The sequence below is a fragment of the Microtus oregoni genome, unplaced genomic scaffold (genome assembly GCF_018167655.1).
Source record: "Microtus oregoni isolate MIOR12 unplaced genomic scaffold, Mior012 000011F_ref0000422, whole genome shotgun sequence".
In the NCBI taxonomy this organism is placed as follows: Eukaryota; Metazoa; Chordata; class Mammalia; order Rodentia; family Cricetidae; genus Microtus; species Microtus oregoni.
The window spans coordinates 2,279,130-2,299,123 of NW_024543070.1; the positions used below are offsets into that span (position 1 = coordinate 2,279,130).

Genomic DNA, 19,994 nt, shown 5'->3' on the forward strand with positions numbered 1-19,994 from the left:
GGTCTTTCCATGGGTCTAAAGGTGATTCAAATCTATGCAAAAGGCTTAACCTTTTTAAAAAGTAACTACTCTGATATATATATATATATATATGTAAAAATTATTGGTCATTTCAGGAGTCAAAGAGACCATACAGTAGTCAAAGAGACCATACAGTAGTCAGGAGGTTAAGGTGAATGGTGGCACACGCCTTTGATCCCAGCACTCGGGGAGTGGGGGAGGTGGATCTCCATGACAAGTTCTAGACCAGCCAGGGAAACAGTGAAAGAGCTTGTCCAAATATACGCAAAATTTTGAAGATGATTGGCAAAGATTGGTGATGGGAAGAAACAAAGCCATGCCTGCTTCCGATGCCAATACGGCCACTGGCTCAGAACCATGGCGGGAAACAAACTGGAAGCCCTTGTGTCCTCCTCACCACGGCCGTGGCTAAACTTCCTTGACAGGAAGAGCACACTCAGCTCTAGAAGACAGCCACAGAGGCATGGGAACCAGGAAGCTCTGGAAGGAGACAGGTGGCTCACACATGCAAAAGGCGGTGTCACCTGAGGTTCTACAGAATCAGAGGATCAACAAATCTAACACAGGGAGCAGTCCTCCTTACGGTAAGTGAAGCAGAGCTCGTCTCAGCCCAGACAAGACGCTCCATGTCCAGGACGGCCCTGGAGCACTGCTCAGTGGCTACTCAGCACTAGTTTTACAGAGCGTTTTTAGAAATTAAATGAGTCTCCCAGAAGGGCTTGAGGTGAAGTCGGGGCAGAATCACTGACTAAGTTGACCCTCCCTCACTACAGGTGGCAAAGCAGTAGCCCAACAGCACCCAGAGGTTTGCTTGGCATGACATGTCAGTGAAGGATAGCCCTAGCTATAGTCTGTAGCTTTCTAAGTTCCGGCAAATTTCATTTTTGATTCCTATCTCTAACTTCTCTGCTCTGTATTTCAAATAGTGGAAGGCCACTTTATGGGTTGTACAGTGCTTTGCGTCTGAGCCATATATACCAAACTATACATGTTACATATACGGGTATACCTGTATTCAAATTATGTAGAGTCTATATTTCATATATATAATATATGTATCATTTGACCTCCTGAGGCAAAAAGCAATATGGAGGAGTTTGTAGGCGCTTTTTAGACTTAAAAAAAAAAATCTTTCTTTGTGTTACATCTTAAGCAGGCTCTAAAAGATAAGGGGAGATGCTTTGCCAATTTTAATAAAAAATAAAAACAGGAGCGCCGTTAGAGGTCAGGTTGGAGCCCATTTGTTTGGCATTTCCCTCACTGATCCAGGAAAAGCAAAGCCCAGAGAAACTGCTGGTCTCCAGGCAACAGTGAGCCCTTGCCAGCCGGGCCACTCCGAAGGAGCGCCAAGAGGAAAGATGGTAGAACACAGAGACTATAAACATGCGGGAGAGCAGTAATCCTGGCCCAAGCTTTTTAATTTTAAATCCTTAAGGCCACACAATCTTTAGATAGAAAAAAAAAAAAACAGATTCATGGGCCCATGGATTTTTATAAGTTTAATGATCAATATCAAGAAAAATCAAATTTATATATCTAAAAATTTCCAAAATAATCAGAGATATATGTGTCTGGGTGACTGTAGTATAATAAACAGCATTTGGGTAGTAAAAATAAAGATGACTGGAATAAGATTATTCTCCATTTATTATTTTATTTTTTGGTACGTCATAACACAAATATGAAACACGTCCCCGCTGTAGGTAGCAGCACACTCCCTATGCCGCCCTAAGCGTGCACCTCCATCGTGATTATAAAGTAGTTCAGTCTTACTAAATGAAACTGAGCACATGATTTACAAGAGAGAGGAGACGGAATGAAGATTTTTCACCAAAGCGATCATATTTGAAGTCCAGCTGCTCTGTGGAACCCTACCACGTCCACACCTCCCTCCATGTATAGATGTTTGTTTTGAAAACAGAACATCCTCCCGAATGTCAGCCTCCCTGGCCACATCAAAAAACACCAACTAAACAAGAGAACGTATCAGCCAGGGACAGGGGGCAAATCTTGGAAACGCTGCCTCATGGAAACCCAGGAGAAGTGGTTTAGACGAGGCCTGAAGACAGCTCACTAACGTAACCAGAAACACAAGTGGCTTCTGCATTTGGGGACGCTGAGCAACAGAGTCTCCTTAGACTATGAAGACAAAGATTAAGCAGAAGGGAGTGCAGTCTAGAGCCCGGAAGGATGGAGCCAAGCAAAGACATTAACATCACTTTTCTGGATAGTTAAGACGCTGGTCACATCTGGATAGCTAAAGCACGGTGGGGAGGAAAATTCAGCATCCATGCAATCAAATCTTACTTCACCCCACCTGCGAAATATCTCCTGAGTGTCTACTCCGTACTGACTGGTGGGCACGTAGCAGGACAGGAGAGCACACGGTCCCTCGCGCTGTGACAGACTGACAGACAGGAAGCCGGTGTTTCTAGTCACTCACTCAGCTTCAATTCTTTAGCTCTATTAATTGAATCATTATAACTGTAGGCATTGACATGCAGCGTTAGAATATGAAAACATCTGCACGTTAGAAGTGACGTAGTCCAGGACTGCAAGGAAGAAAGATGCTAGGAAGTTGGGTATCTGAGCCCTGAAGGGACACGTGAGAGAGTGGGGACAGGCGGAAGAGAGAGTCAGCCGAGGGAGCTGGTACGGCAGCACCTCCGGTCCCTGCTTATGACGGGAAGGACCTGAGCACTAAAGGATGTGAAAATGTGTCCACATGGCAAAGGAGGGGACAGATGGCAGGCCACACCTGAGGATGGAGGGAAAGGTAGTTATTGCCAGCACCTGTGGGAGCTGCGCCGGACTGGAAAAGTGCTGGGGGCCTAGGGGCATGAAGTCTATAGCCCACTAGGTACAAGTTAGCTGTAGCTAAACTCTTGGGGTCTTGAGGTGACTAATATCTTAGTCTAGTTTGATTTGGGGTTTGAGGCCAGGCCTCATTAGATAGTCCTGGCTGGCCTGGAACTTGTGACCATCTTGCCTCTGCCTCCTGAGTGCTAGGATTACAGACATGGACCACCACATCCTGCTGTGTTTTAATTAAAACCCCAGGTGTGGAGATGTAGCTCAGTTAGTAGAGGGCTTGCCTAGAAGAAGCGAATCCCTAGGTCCCATCCCCAACAGCCCCATAAAACTACATATGGTGGCACATGTCTTTAAAGCCAGCGCTGGGAGGTGAATGCAGGAGGGTCAGAAGCTTGAGGGTCATCCGCAGTTACACAGCGAGTTTTGGACAGCTGGGGCTACATGAGATCCTATCTGAAGATAAGTTAGTATGTGAGCTGGAGACTACGTGGGGCTCATAGCATCCCATATGAAAGAGCTACTTATTCAAGGGAAGAGTCCTTGCAAGTCTAAAAGAGTTTTGAACCAGAGCTCGAGGGGACCAGATGCCTGCTTTCAGGGTAGCATCAATCCACGGTGACCAGTATGGACCATATGCTACCAGCACATTTGCAAAAAAAGTAGATGAGGAGCCCAACACGGTTGTGAACACTTAAGATGCCAGTCACTTGGGAAGCTAAGGCAAGAAGATCAGAAACTAAAGGTCAACAAAGGCTTTCTTGAAAAAGTGGAGACAGAGGGGAGACGGTTGAATGGAAGATAGGAATAAAAAAAAAAAACAGAAAGGGAGAATGTACTTAGATGCTTGAAGAGGCAAAAATGTATTTCTGGAAGAAGAGCTAAGAATTTGTCAACATCCCTCATTATCTCTTAGCTGGTGATTTGTATGTCTGTAATACTCTGTGGACTTTGATCTATGAGCCCAAACTATCTGTTGATAAAACAAGTGGATAAACTAGAATAAGATAAGCAAATAAATGGGATTTCACTCTGGCTGCGATGACCCTAAAGAGGTCGCTTCGTGGTGCATCCCTGAGTGGACCGTGTGACCCTGATCGGGAGGGTGGCAACAGAGATGAGACACACGAGGAACACACACACAACAGGGCCTGGTGAGAGAGAGTGCCGTGTCTAGGTCACAGTTGGATGACTGGAAGTGAGCCCTGTGAGCTACACGGAGAGAGACAGATTGTGGGAATGGACATGACGACTCCAGTCCCAACACCCTGAGGGCGAGGTTTCTGTGCGGGATGGAAGTGAAGGATGTTGGGAAGACAATTTCATGGTTGAGGCTGGGAGTCACAGAAGTCTTACAGACCTCCACAAAAGAAAATACAGACCCTAGGGTACCTGGGAAATGTGTAACAGCGTAAACGAATGCAGACAGATTGTAAAAATATATACAGCTTTAATGGAGAAATAGACTTACAGAACCACCGTTCCCGAGGAGACCAGGAAAGCAGAAGCTAGTGCTGAGAGCACACTCACCAGATTTATAGGTAAACATTAGCCCGAGGCGAACACGCCCCCTAAGGGGCGGGACTTATATCTACAGAAATGGACTCTGAGAGGGAGATTTTGGAGATCTGTGTAGAGACCTCTTTGCCTATTGACCAAGATCCAGTGTGGAGTTCTGTGCGCGAGTCTGGGGAGTCTGGGGAGTCTTTGGAGGGTCACCATGCGTTAGAGAGTGACCAAAGCAGGACAGGGACAGTTAAAGACAGATGAGCTGGGGGCTGGCAAGTTTTTAGAGTAGTCCTCTCAGGGAGGACAGCCAGGCTTTATGCCTCCACACCGACCACTCACTGCCTGGGGACCGCTGTCCAGTTCAGAGTGCTCTGTGGTCAAGGGTGCAGTGACTCTGCTATGCTGATGGAGGTGCTGAAGGCCAAACCCATCTGAGAGATGGCCCCTCCCACGCGTCCAAGCGCTAGAAGAGTGCTTGATAAGGTCATCTAGCAAGACCTCGAGTGGCACACAACATCCCTGGGTGACAATACAATGGCATCTCTCCAGTATTTCCTTCCTCCTTTGCCATTCTTCCCTGAGGTTTTGCTGTCACCCTTCCAATGGGTAGCTAACTACCTCTGATAAAGATGAACAAGTGTCCCATTTCTTCTTTGTGTTTTCTAGAATTCTACAGGTTTCTTGACTTCTAGGATAAGTGTGTGTGTGTGTGTGTGTGTGTGTGTGTGTGTGTGCATATGCACATGGAAACTACAGGACAAACTTGGCTATCCCCCCCCCCCCGCCCCGACAGGGTCATTGCCATGGAACTTGCCTATTCAGCTAGATTGACTAGGCAGCAGGTCCCATGCGCCCACTTGCCTCTGCCTCTTCAGCTCTGAGGTGACAAGTGTGTGCCGCCTTGCCCAGCTCCAGTGGGGCTGAGGGACCTAGCTCAGGTCCTCAAGCTCGCAAGGCTCTGATCCATCTCCCCAGCCTTGGCCAATTTTTGTGTTAGGTTCTTGACCTGGAACTTTTATTTCTGGCAGATAGGATAAAAATCAAGACCTAGACCATTCTATAGCTATAGCAAGGCATTTACTGCTTTCACGACATCTCAAAATGGACAATTGCTGGGCCTTTGGGAGGTGGAGTCAAGATTCTGCTCGTCTCCATTCAGAGAAACGATAGTACCTGGCCATACTCAAACGTGTGTAAGGAGTCCAATCCCAGCGTCTCTCTGTGTGTAGGAGTAGGTGCTCTGGCTTCTGACCATATTCAACCTAACACCCTCCGCTCTGCTGTAGCTACCCGAAGAGGTACCTTCAATGAGCGACTTCAATGCTTAAGTTGTATACTAATGAACCTTCTCTGTCCTCCAAAGCTGGGGATGGGACTTGCATTTCTGCACTCCACCACAACGCTTCCTTTCAGCCCTTGTGTGCACAGATACTGCTGTTGGGTTGAATGATACCGTGGTATCCTAATGGTTACACAGATCACAGATAAAGGATTGAGCAGCGTCTCCTTAGGCTGGATTCCTTCTGTTAGTAGAGGGAGGGGATGAGAGGCCGTGTGCAGAGGTGGTTCTTTTTATTTGCTGTTCTTTGAGAACCAGAAGGAGCAGGCCTATTGGAGGCAGGGTCTAATTGAGCGCAGCTCCCGCATGGCCATCAAGTCTCACATTCTGCCACCTCAGCTTCATACACGAATACAGAAAAAGCAGTAGGAAGACTTGTTTAACATTTATTCTCAGGTTTTTTTCCTTTCTTTTTTTTTTTCTTTTAATTTCCTCTGAAAAGAATATGAACCACTCGGTCTTTGCACTCTGCAGGAGCTAATCCCCCACTGGAAGCTCAGGGCAACCTCACCCCTTCTTGCGGATGTGATCTGTCGACAGGAGCATTCCTCCTGGCTCTGAAAGACCCACAGTGGACGGAGGGGCTCTCCCTTTTGGAGCTCTCTTACATTTTTAACTATAGTTTTTTTTTTTTTTCAAAAAAGAAAACAACGTAGGAATTGCTTCCAGAGCCCAGAGGCTTGTGTGGAGCACTGTCTCCTCTTCCAGCCCAGGCGGCTTTGGCTGGCACGTCCGGGCAGTTCATGTACCCAGTGGCCCCACTGCTACGTGCTGCTGACAGAGGGGGGCACTTACGATGCCCCAGGTCCCACTGTGCATGACCAACGGGAAGTGTGTATGCTGCATGTTGAAAGAAACATGGGGAGAACATGATGCTTTCATAACCGAAAGTGCTTAATAAGAACGATTCACTAACCGAAGTCACATTTTCCTTGGGTTTCTTAATCCAGGACCAATTTCATTAACAAAGGGAAATCTGTCTGAGATAACTTTTAATCTCCTAATTGTGATAGAAGGCCTCATCTTTATCCAGTCTACCTTTACTTTAACTGTGTGTGGTGTGTATGTGTGTGAGTCCACGCAAGTGAGTACTCACTTGTGGTGTATGTGCGCGCGCATGTGTGTATGTGTGCATGAGCATGTGTGTGTGAATATGTGTGTGGATGTGTGTGTGTGTGCATGCATGTGTGTGTGCATATGTGTGTGTGTGTGTGTACATGCATGCACAAGTGTCGAGGACAACGTCCAGGCATCAGCTTCTCCCCTTGCACCATGTAGATTTGGGGGATGGAATGCAGAGCCATCAGGCGTGGTGGTGCCTTTACCTGCGGAGGCAGCTCCCCAGCCCCACACACGCAACACAGGCTTTGCCTGCAGCACTATAAGGAAGCACATTTGATTGGCGAGGCTTTGATTTCAAGGAGCTCCTCTTGATTACAATTGCTGCTCCATTGAGATGATCTAAATTATTCAGGGTGAGGAAGGCTGTCTGCTAAGTTCCCTGCCATGCCCCTTCACACATCTGCATGTCTAAGTCGCGAGAGGATTTTCTTAGCACAGCATAAAGAATTGCCATCACAGAGCACTCCCCGGCCACTCTGTGATCAAATGGAAGGAGGCGCTATCTCAGAATCACAATTGAAGTCATATTTCTCCTCTCACTATCTGATGAAGCCTTCTGCTGTGTTTCTTGGGTGGCCAGTCACATGGCAGATAGATGGCTTTGAGACAGGAAGTGAAATAAAATTCTCCTAACACCCTCTGGAGAAAGAGGCATTGTCACCATTAAGCCTTTCAAAAGGATGACTTAATTCCCTTTAAACATCCCTCAATCCTCACTGAGAACTCAGAACTGAACCCTGAAAGGGGCAACTTAGCTTTCCTACCGAAGCCACAGACTGCACAGCACTCCAATTTCGAGAGAGAAATGGCATAATGTGCCCTGGCAGAGTTCACTTAATACTCTAGCCAGAATCCTCAAGAAGGCTTCATACAGGTGCAATTGCAGGAGAAACGGCTTAACGCAAACAGTGTGCTGTTCCAGAAAGCGAATTTTTAATGGCACTGTGGCCCTGAATCTGGACACTACTTGGTATGCTCAGACCACCTGCCCGCCTGCTAGGAATGGCAAATGGGCAGTCAAATGCCCTCCCTCCAGCCCCAGGCACCCCCATGCATGCAATGGCCTTGTGAGGCGAAACCAATGTACAAACATATGATGGAGGAAGGTCATTGGTTAAATAAAAAGAAATTGCTTGGCTCTCATTGGTTAGATAGGTGGGAGGAGTAAACAGAACAGAACGCTGGGAGGAAGAGGAAGTGAGCTCAGACTCCACAGCTCTCCTCTCGGGAGCAGACGCCTCAGAGATTCGCCTGCCTCTGCCTCCCAAGTGCTGGGATTAAAGGCGTGCACCACCACCGCCCGGCTAAGTCACTTTGTATCAGACCAAATCTGCCGCTGTGGCAGCTTTTGTTGCAAAACCGCAGGTACTTGAGCTTCTGCTAATTCAGGCAGTGGGGTTCCACTGCAAACTTAGCCAAGGCAGGCAGAATGGGCCTGTGTGGCCCAGTATGTCTCAGACTTGGCACTGGGGCCGGAGTCACGAACTAAAAAACAGCACCCAGGAGGGTGATGTGTTAGCTAGCGGGCTACCCGCTTGAGTCGGGGGCAAAATAGCCCACGTTGGACGCCAAAATGTAACGGCGTAAACGAATGCAGACAGATTGTAAAAATATATATAACTTTAATGGCAAAATAGACTTACAGAACCACCGTTCCCACGGAGACCAGGAAAGCAGAAAGGGACGGCTGGGAGCACACTCGCCAAATTTATAGGCCAACATTAGCCCGAGGCGAACACGCCCCCTAAGGGACGGGACTTATCCCTACAAACATATGACTCCTACAAGTAAGCATGCCAATTCCTGTGTGGTCATCCACACTTCCCATTCATACTTCTAAACTCAGAAAATTGTCACTCCTTAGACTGGAAGATCCAGCCATCCTAGACACCTTTTTCTGGGTACCTAAAATGTCAGGAAATGCTGTTGGCCTTGCTTTTAAGATAGCCCTCGTGTCCACTTACGTCTCGCCTCCTCCATCACTTCCATGTTGGTCCACACCACTGTCATTTCTCCCCTGGTTTCTACAAGAGCTCCTGAGTGCTACCTCTCTGTGCTTGTTGTAATCTGCACTCAAAAGACAGAGGGATCCCCTTACAACCTCGGTCAGACCATCGCATTACTGCTCAAAACTCCATCCCAGCCTCAGCACCAGGCTCCCAGAGCAAAAGGCAGGTTCCTCACAGGGGACCAGATATGTGCTCCCCGCACACACTCACCTGAACATGACTTATCTTCTGCCTGTCACTCACTTCACCGTACCTGGGCCAACTTCTGCGATTGCTCTGCCACATCTAAGGGACATTTCCATCAACGAACTCTTAGGGGTTTAGTTGAATGGCCCGCCATGCTCTTCTCTAGAGCAGCGTCTGACTCGTTCCCTCACCTCCTTGAGTCTTTGATCAAAGCCTAGCTTGCCAGTGGGGACTCCTTCAAGTCGTTCCCCACATCTGCAGTCCCAAACACCTAGCACACTGTCCCTTCCTGCTTCAGTACCTCCACAATACACCACCACCTGTGTAAATATGTAAATATTTAATTACATATTTATGACACCCTGTCCCTAGAGAGAAGCTCCATGAGGGTAGGACTTCTTGACTATTTTCTTTCTTCTGCATTGATGGCACCTAAATGAAGTAAAGATTGGCCCCTAGCAGGTGATCAATAAATACAGGAATCAATGACTGAACTATAAGCTGTAAATCAGTGCTGTTGACCATCATGGGCTTACACTACACAGTCCTCAATACAACACAGTATCTTCACGGTCTATAGCAGGTTATAGTCAAGGAGGAAAGAAAAAAACAATGCAGGATTCCCAGAATAGGAGCTGAGTTTGTGTCTGGTTCCGGCACAGAGAACACCCATGGCTCTACCCCAGATGTTCTAGTTCTTGTGGTGAGGGAGGTAGTGATGGTGTTATCCTGGAGAAGGGAGAATCTGGTGGTCTCCATGCATGTGTCTGCTCTAAAGCCAGCAACCCAGCCATGTCCCACATGGGGATTGCTCCCCTGGAAACAGACACTCGCTCTAACACAGCAGGGTATATCACAGCAGAAAGAACAACTTCTGGGGAAACTCCACAAGTCAGGAGGATGCCAAGATACACGTCTTCATTTGAGGTTGGTTTGAATTAGGGCAAAAAACAGAGAAGTTGGTATTAGTGTGCTCTGTAAGGATTTTCTATTTTTCAATGGGATCAAAGACAAGAAAAACAAGGTCGGCACTGTGCTGAGCAGCAGCGAGGGCATTGGGAGGATGAGTGCGTGAGAGAGAATTGAGACAGAAGTAGGAAAAGACCGCTCCTTCCAAGACGAAGCTCTCCACCCATCAACAAATCCATCTGTTGTCTCTGTTTCTCTCTTGCAGCATATCCAATTATCATTTCACAGATGAGTCAGCTTAGCGACAGGAAAAGACAGCGCCCCTGAAACAAGTGTTCTCCCCCGTGCACCCTGGGACTGCCTAAATCTGTTCCAAATATGGACATCACCTGAACGGTTGCCCAAGCATCGATACTTGAGTTTGGAAGAAGATCAAGTAGAAGTTGCTTCAAGTTCCCACCAGTCTAAATATCCTATTGTTGTTTTAAAGGTCATAGTTAGCAAGATAACAATGATAGGAGAAATATTTTCAATGAGAAAACTTAGAAAGACACCAATTCCACAGCCTTTTCCTCTAACGACTGACTCTCCTCATTCACACCCAAACAGCTGCCGAGGAGATAGTCTCCACTGAGGGATGTTGCTTTGTTAGTTTTGTTTTGCCTGTGGTTCCAACAAGATTACCTCCCTTCAGAGCAGCGACCCTGGCGCTTCCCCTCTTAAAGCAGACACAGAGTGGGTACGCACTAGAGACCAGCTGACTTCCTTTTTTTTTTTTTTTTTTTTTTTTTTTTTTTGTCAGCAATTCTTTAAAAGTCTGGCAAAGGCTTTGAAACTGTAAACAGGCAAAGAGCTGGCCAGGAAAGGAAGCAGCGGTGGAATGACCCGTGCATGTTTGCTTTACGTATCACAGTGAACCACATTCAAAAAGAAGTTTCAAAAGCATTCTTTAAAAGTTCCCTCCGAAACAGGTACGTTTTTAGTGTGAATTCAGAACTAAAGTAGGTTCTTACAGTTTTCATCCTGGGCAATGCATTGTAAGGGGATCCCAAAGAAAGACGTATAGCTGTCATTGTACCACACCAGAAGCTCGGTGCCCCTGGGAATATCTATACAGGCTCGGTAGAATATATTCGACCTATTTAAAAACAAAAGAAAACCCATCTTAGTCAGACGTAATGCTCATAGGTCCCCACCGCATTTTTATTGTCCCCCAAACATTCTGCCCAGCTCCACCTAAACAGTTTATAATAAATCTACACCCACCTTCTGATCCCAAGCCGTCGAGGAGAGCCTGTAACTCAGTGTGATAAACAATGTATTTATTTCCACAGGGCCCCTTCACAGAGGGTCTTGGGGAGACAGATATATGGCCCAGGAGACAGCAGGGAAGGAAAAGTTCATTTAAAAAAAAATAAAAATTCTCTCTCACGATAACTAGAAAATTCTTCCCAGTGGCTACTACATAGGCAGTGAGAGCTGCCCAACCACATTAGAAAATCAATTTACGTTTTATTTATTTCTTATTTGAAGAGAAAGCACTACAGGTAGTCCGTCTGTCACTGTGATGTTGGGAGTCCCCAAAAATTCATAATAAAATAAAGCAACTTTTAATAATATAAGGACTAAGAGAAGAAAAATAAAACCCTCCCACCTGCTCCCCCCTCCCACCCCCTTAAGTTTGATGTAGGAGAAGAGAAAAGCCCTCTTGTGTGAGACGGATGGAAATTCAATAAATACAAGAGGAGCACTTTCCTTGGGCTGAAAGATTACACCCAGGGTGATGGAGTGAGGGTTCTAAGAAATAAGCATCTTTTATAGCAGCAGCTTTGGTGCCGTTAAGAAAAATCTACAGATTTTTGAAAAGAATGAGGGTGTCCAGACTGGTTTTCTCAATGAAGGATTGTTACAAATATTAGCCTCAAGTTCCAGATAAAAGTGTTTTAGGGTTGGTGGGCCTTAAATTCCGCCTTTCTGTAAGGAATTGGCTGCAACAGCGTAATTTGTCCCTTGTAGAACACTGCAGACATAAGGGGAATCTGTCTCCACATTTTTCATGGCAGTGAGATATGCACTTGCCAACACACTTTGTCACCACAAAGTGGCTCTTGGCAATAGGATCATAAAGATCAATAAAAAAAGTGCAGATTCTCAATATTTTACTTACGGCTGCAAAAATTTCATTTATCTTGTTATTTTCCTTACTTACTGCCATTCTGTCTCACGAGGGCACTGCTAGCTAAGCAGAACGTTTTTCCCAAACATTCTATGAATATCTGACAAAAACTCCAGCTGCTCGTCCAGTCCTCACTGCCCTTCCTGCCTTGGCACCTCTAGGAGCTGCGCATTTTATTAATTTTTTCCACCGCCGCATAAAAAAAATCAAAATTGGAACTGTGTTATAAATCGCTGACATCTCCTAACTTGAGAAAAATTGAGTCTACTTTGTACTTCACCCTTGTAACATTTCATCTCTGGGTTTGCCTTCCCTTCGTGTAAACACAGCGCCCGGCAAATGAATGTGCTAAAACCAAATGACACACTTTGCCGCTGAAAGAGCAGAACTGTTTTCGAGCGATGGGTGGTCTTCTGGGGCACAGAGTAGGCCGAAAGAGGGGGGGAAATGTGTAAGCGTACACCATCCCTGACAAGCACCCTGAGCTTCCAAAGCTTGCAGAAATCCCTGCATGCTGAAGCACATCAAAGGGATTTTTCCCTTTTCAGATAATATTTCCTTTGCTGACATGTATTTAGTATTGTGGTTGGATGACTCATAAAGATAGCTTCATGGCGTCCCAACACAGTTGAAGCAGAACACATGCCAACAAACATTATTGTCAGCCTCAAAATAAAAACAAAACGTTCAGCTAAGGGTCAATCAATCAAGGGCGCTTTGAAGAAAATTCCATTTAGATATTACAAATCATAACAGAATGAATTTAAACCAGCTGACTTTTTGTGAAGAGGACATTCATGTACAATAAAAATTAGGCTGGCTCTTTGGGGCCCAACTTTTCTATTTTCTTACTTTTGGACGTGGTCACTAGTGATGGATGCCAGTTTTTTTTTTTTTTTTTTTAAATTGTGTTTTTGTAGCTCATTGTATAAAGATCTGCGGTAATCCAAAACAGATCGGCTGAGAGTGAGCTTGTAGCTTCAGCGCCCTCATGAAAGGAGAGTTGTAAAATTCACTTAATATCGACAGATAGGTAATGGCTTACTCATGCTCCTCTCCCCTGAGGGGTTCTTGTCCCAAATTTAGAGTTTGCCTCAATAGTTCCCTTGGTATTTCTGTTTTAGAGAAGTGGCCAAACTATCTCTTGCTGACTGGACAAGCACAACCTTTGCTAATTGTGGAGCTCAGGGTTGTCTAGAAAATTCCCGATAGCAAACACAGAGCGCTGCTGGGTGTGCACCGGTGTTAACCAAACAGCCTCCTGTACTCTTTCACGTAAACCGTTACTTAATAAAACTGCATGGGGAACCCAGGCAATGAGTCAGACACTGCCCAAGTAGGTTCTTTTTAGAAGTGGAGACCTTCAGGGAGCAAGCAAGCCAAATTGGTGCACCTCTAAGCTATAAAGAAAAATTTAAAGAGAGAGAGAGAGAAGAAGAAAAAACTTCACTTTAAAAAAAAGGAAAATAAATAGCCCCAGGCAGAACTCCAAGTTGCCGACACAAGGCTCTCGGCTTTGATGTGTCTGTGGTGCCCAATAAAGCTAAACAGTTGCTTCTGACTCTGAAGGGAACACGGCTGTTTATAACTGAGCTCATATATTTATACCGCACATGTTTTCGAGGGATTCTGAGAGGAGAAGGCTTAGTGGTGGGGCTGTTTTTCTGTTCGGTCTGTTTCTGCCTTCTCATCTTGGTTCCAGCCTTCCTTAGGAACAGGGGGTGGGGCCAGCAGGTGCATGGAGAAGGGGGGGGGGCTTCCTGCTCTATCCCTGTGGGACTCTGAAAAGTACAGTTACCTCTCCCTGGATCTGTCACTCTTGGGGCGCTGCCCATTCCTCTTAGGGAACAGTGGTGGGGGTGGGGCTTCTTTTCTTTAATTTGAAGCCACCACATCACCTGGAACACAGCTGAAATCATCTAAGGGGCCAGGCCCAGATGCACTGGAAACTTTTGAGAGAGCAGGAGAGGTTGCGGCGTCTCAGTCCTGGGTCTGAGCATGGCCGGCTTTGGAAGATTAAGTTCCTGATTCTCCAGACCTTGGTCCAAATGAACCTAACTCTCTCTCTCTGAGAGACAGACTGATGGAGACTGAAAGGAACAGAGCTGGAACTGAGTTTCCAAGTTCCATTTGTGTGTGTGTGTGTGTGTGTGTGTGTGTGTATGTGTTCACATCTGCTGGGGGATTAACCCCAAGCTGGTGGGGCTGCCAAACTCATTCGGGTCCCTACGGACATTCAAGCCAAGGCGTAGAGTAACTTCAGCTCATGTACATAGTCAGAGAGGGCATCCGCTAGCACCCTTGTTATTGCCCCTGGAACTAAGGCACTTCAGCAACTCGGCATGGAAAACTAGATCTCTACGGGGTTCTGCGGGATGTTTGCAACCACTTCGCAGCAAGCCTAAGTTCGCACGTGCAAGCCCACGGGCTCCAGCGGTAAATCAAGACATACTTTACCTGTACTGAACTACTGTTAGATTCTGCTCTCCACAGTGCCTTGCACATCGGATATACCTCATCCAGCTCGACTTACTAGGCTCCCCACCATCAATAAAGTGCTGTAGTGTCCCATCTTGATCATATATCTGGAGAAGAGGTCAGAAGGTCAAGTAGTTAGAACGAATCATCAGCAATCATTTTCCCTGTTTCCCTTGATGTCTCTCCGTGTCAGCCGCGGAGATTTATGGTCCTCGGGTTTGCTGGTGCCTATTGATGGCTGTGGAAACTCGGCGAGGGTAACAGGAAAATGTTTTCTGGTGAGGCAAGTCGATCACGTTTCTCTTATCAAGCCAATCTTCCCTGTATTAAACATAGTTGTGGTATCTCAAGGATGTGACCATATTTCCCAAAGAATATTTAACCTATTTTGACAGGCTAGTCTTAAATAATGAACTGCTGGATAAACAGAGCAAGCTGAAAGGAGAGGCCACACTGACATGATTAGAGCAGGCACTTAAAAGGCCCTCCGGCATGCATCTATCCCAAAGCATCCGAGGAAGGCAGTCACTGTCCATCCGCCGAGCTGGGTGACCCCCAGCAAAAGGCAGCTGGGAAACTGTAGAACTGTAGAGGACTGGTGGAAACAGACTCTGGGAAGGAAAAAAAAAGAAAGAGGGGGGGACTGTCCTTTCATAGGAGATAGAGGTCTCTGAAGCCCTTAAGGGAGGAGTCATCTGAAAACATCCCCAGAAAGGGGAAGAGAAAACAGCGGTCTCCTAGGGAGTTTACATTTCTCAACCAAAGTCACTTTCACCATCGTTGTCTTAGGTTCAACCCTATCAGATTCCTCAAGATAGGAAAAAGAAAAGAAAACCCACTTCAAACTAGTCGATAAGCTCAGGATACCCTCTCCCTAAATCCTGATTCAAGCAGCTTGGCTAGGCACCCAGTGATTGTTGAAAGCAAAGTCATTTGTGCCCCTCCAGAATCCACTGTGGTTCCAGGAACTTTGCATGATGTGATGTGCAGGAGGCGGGGATGAGGCAGTTACATAGCCAATAAACAGCCATTCTCTAAGCTCTCCCCAGACGTGGAGGCAGCCAGGAAGCACAAGGCAGTTCAGGAGTTCCTTGGGAGGTCTGGGGAGATAGTTGAGCTGGCAATGTGCTTCCTGCAGAAATGGGAGGTCCTGGGTTTAATCTCCAGCACCCACATGAAAAACTGGCCATGGTAGCACAAGCTTGCAATTCTCCTGCGGGGGAGGCAGAGACAGGCAGATCTCTGGAGCTTGGTGAACTATCAGCCTGCCACAATGATGAGTTCCAGATTCCAGTAAGAGACCCTGTGCCACCAAACAGGGAAGATGGCTCCTGAGGACCAACATCGGAGGTTAACCCCTGACTCCCACCTGTCCCTGTCCTCACAGACAGGTGAGCACACACACAAACACACACACACACACACACACACAGGCACATACACACAAATAGTTTCTTAGGAGTACAGACCTTAGAACGACATTGGGAGAACCAAGTATATTTTGAATAGTCAGTACAGCCTCCTGGGAGCTGCTGAGGGGTTCCCCCAGAGCATCCCGAGAAACCACACCTCTTTTTCTGAGCCCCCCTGCTTTTCTTCTCCAAGTAAACATACAGAATAAATCTTCCAGAGGAAACCACATTGTGTGGCCATTCCTGCTAAGTCAGATCAGTGTTTCTAGTCTGGAGGGCCCTGGGCTGTGTGGGGGGCGAGTTTTCTTTTCTGTCCACGCAACTGAATACTCCCGCTGGTTTTTCTGATATTCAGTCTCCTCCCCCAACCTCTCCACTGCCCCCGCCAATAAAAGGAAAACATTAATCCAATAAAGACAAACATCTGTGGATTTCGGACTGGATAGCCATACCAGGACCGTCACAACTGATAATCAACTCAGCCCGAAAGGAAGGAGAAGGTCCTGGACTGTGTTACAGCTGGGGCGAAATACTCCTTCCCATTCCTTGCTTCGGAATAAGAGCAGAAAACGGAAATACATTACGTGGTCGATCCGTCTGCTGAGCAGCAAGCTAAAGGCAGATATGTTGAGGTTGCCTTTAGATGATGTTCCACTAATTGTTTAGATTACATTACACTTAATTGATTTGTTGTTGTGTCGTTTTTTTTTTTTGTCATTGTTGTTAAGACAGTCAGTCAAGCAACATTCAAAAAAATCTCACCCTTGAGCCTGCTGTCAACAGCCAGAGAGATTGAACAAAACTATCCTCACCACTATTGATGATTAGTGGAGTAAAATTTCTTGATGAAATCCTATTTCCCTTTCCTTACAAAGATATCTTGCATAGCTAGCTGCTGGTGATAAATACTACAGAACATCCTAAAAAGTGTGCACAACGGTCCTCTTTACTGCTCCCAGCCTGGATCCTCAGCACCAAGCGACCTAACCCCATAGGTAAAAGAGCCCAGCCCAGCCTGTGTGTGAGCTCAGCTGAACACTACGTGCTCCCAAGTCTAACCTGAAATGAGTGGAAACGGGTTTCCTGCTACAAATGTGTGTCAGCATCAATCTCTGTAAATAGATATGTCCACAAAGAAACCACAGTTTTGCCTCCTACTTGACTGGAAGAAAAATGTAGATCACCATGTATCAGGAAGTATTCTAAAGCAGTATGCGGGAGGAAGTCGACTTTCCCGGCTTTGGCCAATACTGATTACAGTATTTCACACAAAGCTGAGATGATGCCGGACACCTTCAGTCTCCTGACTGCGCCCTAGGGGTGAACACAACTCATCTGTCCTTGACTCTGTTCTCAGGCTTCCAAGCACAGCTACCACCAGACCCACGCAAATCTCCTTCCTAATGGCCTCCCTCTCCACTGTTAGCACCCTACCTCAAATGATAACCCTTTCACACAGGAAATGCGGCAAGAGCCCCTTGAGCCTTCTTCCTTACAGGAGCTCTAAGGTATTATCTATACTGTAGCCATTGTGATGCTTAAAAATTGATCTAACTAGGCCTGTGGGCACAACACCTCTGGGAGAAAAAAAACAAAACAAAACAAAACTTCACAAATGTTATGCATTTCAGGTCATCAAATACATGTGGAGTTCTTCAAGGGGGCCTTGCCACACACACTGATAGGAGCAGCAGTGTCTCCTGGGGGTTCCTGGGAGCCCAGAACTCAGGGCTTTCACACTTGCCTCAAGACAGCTCTGAGCTCTTTGTGGTCTGTGCTGTTAAGAGTCAACATTTAAAGGCAACCTTTCTTGCAAGAGCCAAAATGAGCCAGAAAATTTTGATGCCTATGTTCTTTCTTTAGTACAAAGGGCATACATAACTTGGGAGCTAAACAGAAACTAAGGACATCCCTAAGAGATGCAGGTACAAGTGGGCACTAGGTTGCTCGCTATGGTCAGGTAGCTTTGGTAACATTGAAGAGCTTGGTTAAGAGACAAAATCTGTACGTAGCTTATCTCCCAGACAGAAGCTGTTCTCTTCTAGGCAGAAAGAAGTTAAAAGGAACTCCAAGTGAGACTTAGCAACTGCAGGAGCCCAGAGGAGCAGCTCCAGCTCCAAGTACAGGAAGTTGTTCTCTGAGGTTGAACTGACACCCATGTTTGTGGGATATTAACATGATATTTTAAGACGGATACCTGATAGCCTCCCCTGCCCCAAACCCAAGGAATTTGGAAGATGAACTATGCCAAGACCTAAAATTACTGGTTCTTATTATCTATCTTCCGAAAGATTTTTAAATAAGCAGAATTTTTTTTTAAAATGCTCCAAGTGTTTAGACAACTCCCCTAGGACCTGCGGAAATGTTGGAAAGGTCAAGTTGTTTATTCATTCAAATGGTGAGCATAAAGGCATGGGCATTAACTTTAGATTAAGAGAAAGATTCATTCTGTAAAAACACCTAACACAGCAATTTTGCCAGAAAGGGTGCCGTTTATTCTGAATGAAAATGAATGTTTTAATATTTTCTCTATTCTTTTTTAATGTGAAGCAAGGAAAAAAAAACTTCTCAAGATAGGAAAACTGCATGAGAAGAAACAGATAGGACACCTGGTCAGGGAGTGCGGAGTGGGAGGGGTAAATTCTGTAATGGAGACTCTGAACTGTAGAATGGATCATTTAGTATTTCTTAGGCAAAAGCCAGTTCCCCTGTTGCCAGAGGGACATGTACTATGGAACAGTCACATTGGAGGACACTTTGATAAAACCTCGATAAGTTTGAGAATGTTTATTTCCTATGGCTTAGCAATTTTACATCCAGGAAATTACTCCAGTGCAATTCTGCTGAATCGGGGAGAGGGTTTCAAAGGTATTCACTGATGAACCATTTGGAATAACAAAGACTTAGAGGGGGCTAGAGAGATGGCACAGCAGTTAAGAGCACCGACTACTCTTCCAGAGGACCCGGGTTCAATTCCCAACACTCACATGGCAGCTCACAACTGTCTGTAATTCCAGTTCCAGGAGACCCAACACAACTGTCTGTAATTACAATTTCAGGAGACCCGACACCCACTGCAAAACACCAATGCACATAAAATAAAGATAAATAAATTTAAAAAAAGAATTAAAAATAATGGAAGCTGTTGTCATTGGAAGATCCATCCAAAAACCATTTGTTTAATGCATTTAAAATTAATAACTTATCTCTGTATTAGGAGACAAATATTAAAAACACAATGTTGAGTGAGAAACTGCAAACTATTATGCTACCAATTTTTAAGATATACAAAATAACACTCTAAGCAGTGTATGTATGGCAGTGCCCATTGCAATATATGGAAAGCAAATGTAGATATATAAAATAATACTCTAGTGTATGTATGGCAGTATCCATTGCAATGTATAGAAAGCAGACGGGTGGCGGCCCATGTCTTTAATCCCAGCCCTCAGGAGGCAGAGGCAGGTGGATCTCTGTGAGTTCGAGGTCAGCCTGGTCTACAAGAGTTAGTTCCAGGATAGGCTCTAAAGCTACAGAGAAACCCTGTCTTGAAAAACCAGGGGGAAAAATGAAGAAGCAATGTATAGAAAGCATATGTAAATACACAAAATAACACCTAGCGTATGTTATGGCAGTACATGTTGTATAGGAATCATATGTAAATATACCAGCCAAACTCTGAAGCCCTGCATGAGAAGGATCCCTGGCAACCTTAGAGAGGGGCCTTCAGAAGCAAAGATAATGGGAGGAAACAATGGCATTACATTTTAAAGGCTTCATTTCTGATACAAATTTGGTAAAGTGTTGATGCTGGTCAATGTTTTGGTATAAGTAGATATCTGTGCAGTGACTCTTCTTTCTTCCCCTTTTTTCTTTTCTGTTTTTACACTAGAGATTAAACCCAAGGACTCCCCTTAGCTAAACAAAATGATTCTCCTACTCGGCCCGAACCCTAGATTGTATTTTGCTTTCTGATCAAAGAAAGAACAATATAAATAGAACATAGAAACCGGTGCCTTTAT

At 45.6% G+C, this 19,994-nt stretch overlaps 1 protein-coding gene across 1 annotated transcript in view; it reads right to left on the reverse strand.

Annotated features, from left to right (window-relative positions):
* LOC121453606 (putative histone-lysine N-methyltransferase PRDM6) overlaps positions 1–19,994 on the reverse strand; it is a 102,729-nt gene that overhangs the window by 19,208 nt on the left and 63,527 nt on the right. Inside the window, exons 4-5 of the mRNA XM_041660487.1 lie at positions 14,540–14,667; positions 10,920–11,044 (exon numbers count right to left, since the gene is read on the reverse strand). Of these exons, the coding sequence (XP_041516421.1) occupies positions 10,920–11,044; positions 14,540–14,667 (253 nt within the window). The remainder of the gene's footprint in view (positions 1–10,919; positions 11,045–14,539; positions 14,668–19,994) is intronic.